This window comes from Juglans microcarpa x Juglans regia, chromosome 6D (assembly GCF_004785595.1).
Source record: "Juglans microcarpa x Juglans regia isolate MS1-56 chromosome 6D, Jm3101_v1.0, whole genome shotgun sequence".
In the NCBI taxonomy this organism is placed as follows: domain Eukaryota; kingdom Viridiplantae; phylum Streptophyta; class Magnoliopsida; order Fagales; family Juglandaceae; genus Juglans; species Juglans microcarpa x Juglans regia.
The window spans coordinates 33,307,680-33,316,886 of record NC_054604.1 but is presented as its reverse complement, the minus strand read 5'-3'; the positions used below and the strand labels follow the sequence as shown (position 1 = coordinate 33,316,886).

General features: G+C 39.3%; 1 protein-coding gene across 2 annotated transcripts; it reads right to left on the bottom strand.

The window, feature by feature from the left end:
• Nucleotides 1-4,688: 4,688 nt before the first annotated feature.
• Nucleotides 4,689-9,207, bottom strand: LOC121234898. 2 transcript variants are annotated; one of them, XM_041131035.1, is made up of 6 exons: nt 8,807-9,207; nt 7,801-8,018; nt 7,059-7,238; nt 6,658-6,778; nt 6,207-6,551; nt 4,689-6,097 (listed from the first exon to the last, which is right to left on the bottom strand). In XM_041131035.1, exons 2-6 carry the CDS (start codon nt 7,909-7,911, stop codon nt 4,788-4,790), a joined length of 2,067 nt encoding a protein of 688 aa, XP_040986969.1. In that variant the 5' UTR covers nt 7,912-8,018; nt 8,807-9,207; the 3' UTR covers nt 4,689-4,787. The 2 variants fall into 2 exon arrangements, with proteins under 2 accessions (XP_040986969.1, XP_040986968.1); XM_041131034.1 differs by having other exon boundaries at nt 7,801-7,917.

The window sequence follows — 9,207 nt, the reverse complement described above, 5'->3', positions numbered from 1 at the left end:
CTATCTCATCAACATACTGCTTTGAATGTTGCTATGAAATTTTCTGCTAATGCTGCCTACAAAAATCAACAAGCTGCTTCCAATCGTGGTCATGGGATGTCTCGAGGCAAAGGTAACTATCGAGGTCGAGGTAGAGGTCGTAATGGAGGTCGGTTTTCTCCCAACCTTTTTTCTCCTAATCGTCCCACTTGTCAAGTATGTCTCAGATCTGGACATACAACACTCACTTGTTATCACAGATTTAATCATGGTTACCAATCTCCTCCACCCTCTTCTCTCTCGGCCAACTTCACTGCTATTCCTCTCCCTCCTGCTTCGGTTTCATCTGCTGACTCCAGTTGGTACCCTGACTCAGCCGCAATACACCATTTCACACATGATTTTTCTAATCTCTCTATAAGCCCAACAGAATACAGAGGAGAGGATCAAGTGTGTATCGGTGATGGCACCTCCCTTCCTATTCAGCATGTCGGTAGCACCACAGTACCCTCAAGCAATGGCAATCTTCTTCTCTCTAAGCTTTATCATGTTCCTTCCATTTCAAAAAATTTAGTTTCAGTTAGAAAATTTTGTGTTGATAATAATATCTTTTTTGAATTTAATTCCAATTATTTTTGTGTAAAGGACTCCCTTACTCACCAAACTTTGCTCCAAGGCAACACTAAGAATGGCATGTATGTGTTTCCTTCAGTACCCTCTTCTCCTCAAGCTTACATGGGTACTAGAGTTTCACCTCAACAATGGCACATACAGCTTGGACATCCTTCTATGCAACTCGTTCGAAGAATCATTTCAAAAGTGTCTCTCCCAGTGAAGTCTTCTTCTGCGCCTGACTTGTGTTCTGCTTGTTGTCAAGCCAAGCTTCATCAACTTCCATACAATCACTCCACCTCTCGTTCCACTTCACCACTTCAACTTTTATTTTCTGATGTTTGGGGTTCTGCACCTATTCTTTCCCGTGGCGGTTTTCGCTACTATCTATCCTTTGTAAATGACTATAGTAGATTTACGTGGCTATTCCCTTTGAAATGTAAATTTGATGTAACATCTACTTTTTTATCTTTCAAACGTCATGTAGAGACACTTTTTAATACTAAAATTCGTGCATTACATTCCGATTGGGCTGGTGAATATCAATATTTAAATACTGTTTTGCACTCTTTTGGTATTTCTCATCGTCTTTCTTGTCCATATGCTCATTCCCAAAATGGGTCGGTTGAACGCAAACACCGACATATTGTTGAGACTGGCTTGGTTTTACTTGCTCATTCATCCACTCCAAATATGTATTGGTCTGATGCCTTTACTACTGCAGTTTTTTCTGATTAATAGACTTCCTTCCTCTGTTTTACATTTTAAATCTCCATTTGAAATATTATTCAAAAAGGCACCTGATTATAAATTCTTAAAATCTTTTGGTTGCATTTGTTGGCCCAATCTCAGACCTTACAATAAACATAAAATGGATTTTCGTTCACTTCCTTGCATTTTTCTGGGATATAGTTCGGATCACCATGGATACATCTGTTTCCATTTACCAACTGAACGGATGTACATCTCTAGAGATGTATTGTTTGATGAATCACAATTTTATTTTCCTACCTATGCATCCAATAAGAATGTCAACTCCCAGCCCATTCCGAGCGAAATTTTGCTTCCAATTGTGTCTCCAAATGCAGCCAAATCTACTTGGCCATCATCCTTGCATCTCCAGCCCAACTCATCACAAGCCCCCCAACGAACCCACTCACTGACACTCACCATTCCACCATCTCCTACATCAAGCCCATCTCATTCATCCACAACTAGGCCATCTAACGTCTCTGCATCCTCTAATATCCAACCCGACACATTAACATCCATTTCCAGCCCCCATCTCAAATGCATATCCTGCCTAGGGCATCGTCTTCTTCTTCCCCAATCCTCCCCATCCTGTCGCCTTCACTCAATGTCCATCCAATGCAAACCCATTCCAAATCACATCTTCACTTTCCTAAGCTTCGAACCGACGGCACCATTGTATGGGCTCATCCTCAAGCTCATGCTACCTCTGTCGAGATACCTGAAGAACCCACCTCTGTGACCGAAGCCTCAAAACATTAGGAATGGCACACGGCTATGCAACTAGAATTTGATGCTCTTTTGACTAATAATACTTGGACTTTGGTTCCACCATCTTCTAACCAAAATCTTGTAGGTTGTCGATGGATATTCAAGACTAAGCATTTTTCAGATGGCTTGATAGAATGGAGAAAAGCCAGACTTGTAGCCAAGGGCTACAGCCAGCTTGAAGGGATCAACTATTCAAAGACCTTCAGTCCGATAATAAAACCCACATCCATCAGGTTGGTTCTCTCTATTGCTATTTCTTCTAGATGGAATATTCATCAGTTAGATGTGCAAAATGCATTTTTGCATGGTACCTTGGATGAACATGTATATATGTCACAACCACTGGGATTTGTTCATCCATAGTTTCCACACTATGTTTGCAAGCTCAACAGAGCCTTATACGGTCTTAAACAGGCACCTCGTGCCTAGTATGCAAGACTTAGTTCCCGTCTTCTGGAACTTGGGTTCAGTGTCTCCAAATCTGACACATCTTTGTTCATTTATCGTCATAATTCTGTGACCATTTATTTTCTAGTCTATGTGGATGATGTTATCCTCACGAGGTCACATCCGAATGCTTTAGCTCAACTTCTTGAGTTATTGCGGATTTTCCTCTCAAAGATTTGGGAGCCTTACACTATTTTTTGGGTATTGAGTGTCATCGGGACTCTACTGGTATTACCTTATCACAGCGTAAATACATCCTTGATTTGCTAAAGAAAACTAATATGAGCAACTGTAAACTTGTGAGCAGCCCTATGTCACCCTCCACAAAGCTTTCAACTTTTGACTCCACCTCTATGGAAGATCCGACTCTTTATAGAAGTGTAGTTGGGAGCCTACAATATCTATTGTTTACCAGACCAGACTTGGCTTTTTCTGTGAATAGGGTATGTCATTTTATGCATGCTCATTGTTTATCTCATTGGCAAGCTGTTAAGCATATTTTACGCTATCTCAAGCACACGGTGGATCTTGGTTTGTCTATTACTCAATCATCTTCTTCTACCTTGGTTGCTTTTTCTGATGCCGACTGGGCCGGGTGCCCAGATGATAGGAAATCTACTGGGGGATATTGTGTTTTCTATGGTAAAAATCTGGTTTGTTGGAGTTCCAAGAAGCAAGCTACCATTGCTCGGTCTAGTACCGAAGCTGAATACAAAACTTTGGCTCATGCTACTTGTGAAGTAATATGGTTGCAGGGTCTTTTATCTGAATTGGGAATTTTTCTGTCAAAGCCTCCTATTCTTTATTGTGATAATTTGGGAGCCATGTATCTGACTGTAAATCCTATGATGCACACTCGCACGAAACATGTTGACATCGACTATCATTTTGTACGGGATCGGATTCATGCAAAAGCTCTTCAAGTTTCCTTTCTTTCCAGCAAGGATCAACTTACAGACATCTTCACAAAGCCCTTATCAGTTTCCAGGTTTTGTATTCTAAGGTCGAGCCTCACTGTCCTTCCAAGACTGCTTGGCTCACAGGGGCATGTTAACAATATCACCACCTCAAAGAATTCACCTCAAGCACTACCTTAAGCACTGTCCTACACCACGTCTCCACCTCAAGTACTATCCTGCACAAGGTCCTGCACTGCATCCGAATCAAGAACATTCGAGAATGGTCCCAGCAATCCACGTGTCACTCTCTCCCATCATTCTCTGTAAATTTTGTTATAAAAAAATATTCTTTTTCTTGCTTATAAATATCATCAATGTACTGAAAGAGATCAATGAGAAAATTATCAGAACATTTTCCATTCTTGCACAACAGCCATTATTTCATTAATTACCTAAATGACTACATGCGATTCTTTCCGGACTATGTATGCATGCTTGATCTCCTAGAACAGAGCAAGTTTTTGAAGTGCAACCCTGCATGCGGGTTTTGTATACAAACTTTTCATTCTATTTGAAGAATAAACGCCCTGTGCTTATAACCAGAAGTCCAGAAGCTAGGCTTTTATTATGTGTTTAGATTGGAGCTAGTATTATGTGTTAAACTTGCTAATTAATGACCTCATCTTCCGTACTGGACTGATAAAAAAAAGTTTTGCGGTTAACTTTGACATTTCCGCATTATTGTGATGATGAAATAGCAGCGGAAATTCAGACTTGGGAAAATGGTTTGTTTATACGTTTATATGCTTTCTGGGTAAAGCCATCGTACGAGAGTCGGTGAAATATACCAACTCTATTTGACTTTGATATGAATGTGAAAATATGATATCGTTTCGTCCGTGAAGATATTGGCACAAGACTGCTTTCTGATGAATAAATCGCCAGTACCTTGATTAAACTTGTACCTGCTCTTGACATATTACTTGTCACTAATAACAATAGCCTCATTTTCTTCACGTTGAGGAGAAAACCGGATTGTTTTGAAGAGAAACTTGATCTCCTGTTCATCTCAGCTTAAGTTGGAGCAATATTGAAGAAAAATGAGGGTAATGCCTCTGCATGAAGTAACCCCAGAAGCGAAAGGAGGGAAAAGTGTTGTAGTGACAACTAGAGACCAAAAAGTATAAAAAAGTAAATAGTATCAGACGTAAAGGATTCGAAACTAGTAGCTTTCTCACTAAGGGCCACGATAAACCCATGTTAAAAACCCACTCCTATTTTAAAAAGAAGTTTGATATAATCGCACTCCCAACTTAGAAAAACATTTTGCTAAAATTTTTTCCTTCGAACAGAATTGAGTCTTGACCGTCTGCTTCTCACGGGTGCACACCAGCTCTGTCCATCAGCCATCCTTGCTCTGATCTTCCGGTACTCTCTAGATCTTAGAACTCCCTCCAGAATGTTTATATCCTCACGAATTTCCTGTCTGGAAAGAGATGCAAGACCGGGAAGTATGTCCTTCTGAAAATCTTTCAATCTCCTACCCCTTCTTAACTTGGAAGAAAAATCTGTTGTCTCCATGTCATTTACTTCAAATGGCTTTGATGATACAGAATACTCATCGACATTGCATTCTTTTAGATTTAGAGCAATTAACTCAAAAGAGTCGGAAGAACACTGGGGCTGATCCCTCCCCTCATTTTTCTTCTCAGTTAGTTCTGCTTTGGCAGGACAATCTTGATTACCAGATGCGATCTCCAAGGAGAAATGGACAAGTGATTCAGCAGCCCAATGGATCAATGCATCTGCTTCAGATGATTCTTCTTTGTTATGGAGGCATTCATGTTTTGATTCACTGCTGTCGAAAGATCTTTGGTCCTGATTGCCCGACAAAGTTTCTGCAACTTGACACCCTACATGGTTTCCAGAAAACTGATCAAAAGGAGAGAGATTTGAACTACCTAATTCAATGCCAGATTGCATTGTCTTCACACTGCTGGAATCATTATCAACATTGCTCTGGGACTTGCATGAAGCAGGAGATACATTGCCACGTCCACCTTGGACTGTACTTTGACTTTGAGAAGAACTTGCAAGTATAATAATATCTTCTTCACTCTTCTCAAAGTTCATCTGTCCACTAGCTATACACATACCATTTGGATCATGTAAAAGATTTTTTGAAGGTTCCAGTAGAAACCCAACATTGCCATTATTGGGCTCACTACCGTGTCCGCCAAGGTCTTCACAAAGGCCAACTTCACTTCCGCACAATCCATTAAACTTTGAAGTACTAGCCCATATTTCTGTTACCTTGCTTTTGCTGTTGGAATCTATCAAAGAATTCACTGCATCATCTTGGTGAAGTATGTCAGAGGCTTCATTTGAGCAGTTTTCGTTTTCTTTTATCCGAGTCATGGATGCACAATTGTCCTCCTGAACCCTGCCGAATAGCTCAATGAAAACATGTGCTGAACTGGCTGTTGAAGGATGGGCCAACAAAAGATCATTTGAGCAACAAGATGAGTCATCAAGTTGAACTTTGTTAAGGTCCAAATGTGCTGCTTTAAATAAACTGGGCTGTCGCATCTTGGTGGAAAGATTGTTACTTGGGGTACCAAAATGGAAGTCTTTAAGTTCTGGAGAAGGGTAAAATATGGACAAGTTGAATCCTAATGATTAAACATAGCTTAATTGCACACTACATGTTCAGAATATGACTTTATGCCAGCAGATAGATCAAAGTACCTTTCTTTAAATAATTCTTCTCTTGACAGCACTTGTGGTCATCTAGAAGAGGGCAAATGTGTGCAATCTTGTCCGGTAAATCTTTCTTCACAGTACATGAGATGACTGGATCAGAAAGTATAGAAAATCCTGTCTCACGCTCACCTCCAGAATGAGTTGTCAGAGCAGCATAGCTGAAAGAAGGTGCATGTTGTTCACTCTCATTCGATACCCTCAAAATTGACTCTTCTAAGTCAATAATGTTGTGGGGGCAGGGTGGAACTTTTTTATCAAACCAATTTCTCTTAGCACTCCTCTCTCTCCAATTTCCCTCGGCAGAGCTCAGGGAGAGCTTCAACTCTGGATCTGAAACATTACCACCACAGGGAAAAAACATGCACAAAAATGTTCTTCAAAAGCAATACTTCTTTTAAGTGATTGAAAATATTCCTTTTCTTCAAAAGATCCTTACCAACATTGCTAAAGTACAGATCAGAAGGAAGTTGAAGATCTTGAGGCCCCTGCCAAAGATTATAGTCGAAACCCTGGTGCCCTTCTAATGACATGTGGCTTGTAGATTGTTTTGGGTCCACCTGAAGGACAAGCTCACCACATTATCAGTAAAATATTCCAGATCATTTTTTTTATAAGTGTAAAATATTCCAGATCATTGAAACAGATTTAGGTCAGTTATTAAAAGAGGATGGATATATACATTCACAGCCACCTAATACGCATTCAAAAGGTAAGTCCCAATAAACATGGAGTTTAATGCATGAAGAAACTACTTGAGAAAAGGAAAAACAAAGCTTTTGCCTCATTACTATAATATCCCTCTTCATAAGATCCTGAAAGTTGGAGCTTTCCATTTACCATGGGAATTGAGGAAATTGTTGTTTCTTTCATGTGTGCTTCATATCTTGCCAAATTTGCTGAACATAACAGACTTGATTGGGTGCTTGCTTTCCTCGAATTGTATCTATCAAACTCTATCCAGGCAATATTGTCCATCAGTGTCTTCTGTATCATATATAATCGATGGAGTTCCTCAACCTGGAGATAAATCAGTAGCAAGAAAAATTAAGTACCTCCTCCGTCTCAAAATAGATGGAAGGTGTTCTATTTTAGAAGTCCTAAAACAGATTGGATTCCTATAAATGAAAGCATTCATTAACTTCTCATATATCTTAGATTTGAACCACCTTTTTCAAATTTAAATCCAACTTTCTTGAACTACTAAAGGGCATTTTAGAAGAATCGAATGTTTTTTTCTTCTATTAAAATGCATGACATTTGCAAAATCCTATCTTTCTAGGGATGAAGTGAGTAAATATTAAAGGAAAACTCGCAGCTTTTCTGTCTATACTTTTAACTACATGCATGGTCCATCGCTGTATTTCAAGGAGAGAGTCCCAAATACCTCTGAAGTCCAGTTAATTTAAGTAGCTATTGAACAAGTTGTAATCTTAAACTAATGAAGGGTTCGACTCCAAAACAAATTCAAATCATTCTACGGTATCAAACAAAGGGGGCATAACTAATATCAAATAAGGACACATGATCCTAACTTAAGTCAACACATAAATCAACCAGTACAGTGATCGTGTCTGCAAACCTGCTTTCGAAATATAACCTCCTGGCTGAGCATAGTCTTCTTCAAAGCTTCTCTGAGTGACTCGGGATATATTTGGACTGAATTCAGATCAAAATCTCCTTGCATCCGCATGATGTCCTTGACAAAATTGGAAGATGATCACATCAAAGCAAATGCTGCATCATAGCTGATGCTGCATCATAAGAATAGCAACTTGCTAGGTTTTCACTGCCCCATCCCTGAACAGCTCTCAAGAAGAAATGCTTGTTAAACCACCCAATATAAAAAAGGTATTGGTCTTTCCTTGAAAACAAAATCTTTTACATAAATAAAGGTGCTGTAATAATTAGTACACCATTATTTTACCGATCAAAAAAATAATAGGAAAGCATTAATTAAGAATACACCATTGCAGGTCCAGTTCCCACCACTTGAAACTTTATTAAATCAATGTGAAAAATGAACAGTTCCAGAAGGCACAAGCACACATATGGGTAATGCTGTTTACAGGTCATACCGTTCCACACATGCGTCATGAATGTAACAGTAATACCGTATCTGTGTGGAAGAAAGCTTAATTTTTGCTCAGACCAAAGCATGTTTCTCTCACTCTAACTCTAAAGTTACGATCTAACTTCCCCTCTCCCCGACCCCCAACTGTCCTAACTGAATCCCCCCACTAGATCATTCTAATCTAAAATTGATGCTTCATTTATTCATTTTCATGTACCGTATGGGAAATCTTCACCATGGTTTGGTAGTAGATTACTAGTAAAGTCAACGAAACGACATTGTTCATTTAGTTATTCAGAATCCAAGTAATTATTTTGCTTTTGCACCCAATAACAACTGGAAATAAACAAATCCACTAACCTGGGATGAGCAACTATACATTTTACCTTGCATACTTCTCGTATTATAACCCAGCAATAAATAATAATAAAAAAATAAAATAAAAAATAAAAAAAACCAAAACTTTATACGGAACTCCTCAATAAAAAATAGAGAAAGAGAGAGATAATAGTACCGTGAGGCAGGGAAACTGAGATAGGAGCATTCCGCCATTAGAATGTCTGTTTTTGCTTCTTCTTTGTCAAAAAGATTCTCATTTCACAAAAAAAATATCAGTGAATAGTCCCAAAGAAGCAAAAATAAATGAGAAGGAGAGAGAGAGAAAGAGAAGTGGAATCAGATCGCTGGGGACAGATGACCGAAGGGAAAGAAAAAGGCTATCTTCCCTTCTCCACCCCTCTCTCTCTCTCTCTCTCTCTGTGGAATGGCTAAAACAGGCGTGGCAGTTATATGCAAAACTCTCTCTGCTGCTTTATCTCCCCCTTTCTTTCCTTTTCGCACTTTAGATTTCTCAATTCTGGGCTAAAGGTGGACCAGTCACTCGGCCAGACATGTTGGGACATGACAGTACCCAAC

Bases quoted from the DNA above. Each gene is read 5' to 3' on its own strand.
- LOC121234898 (XM_041131034.1), bottom strand. From the start codon at position 8,836: ATGCTCCTATCTCAGTTTCCCTGCCTCACG. The intron at 7,239-7,800 runs GTTTGCAGACAC...ATTTATCTCCAG, and splicing joins AGGTTATATTTCGAAAGCAG to GTTGAGGAACTCCATCGATT. The intron at 6,779-7,058 runs GTAAATGGAAAG...CTTGTCCTTCAG, and splicing joins CAATTTCCTCAATTCCCATG to GTGGACCCAAAACAATCTAC.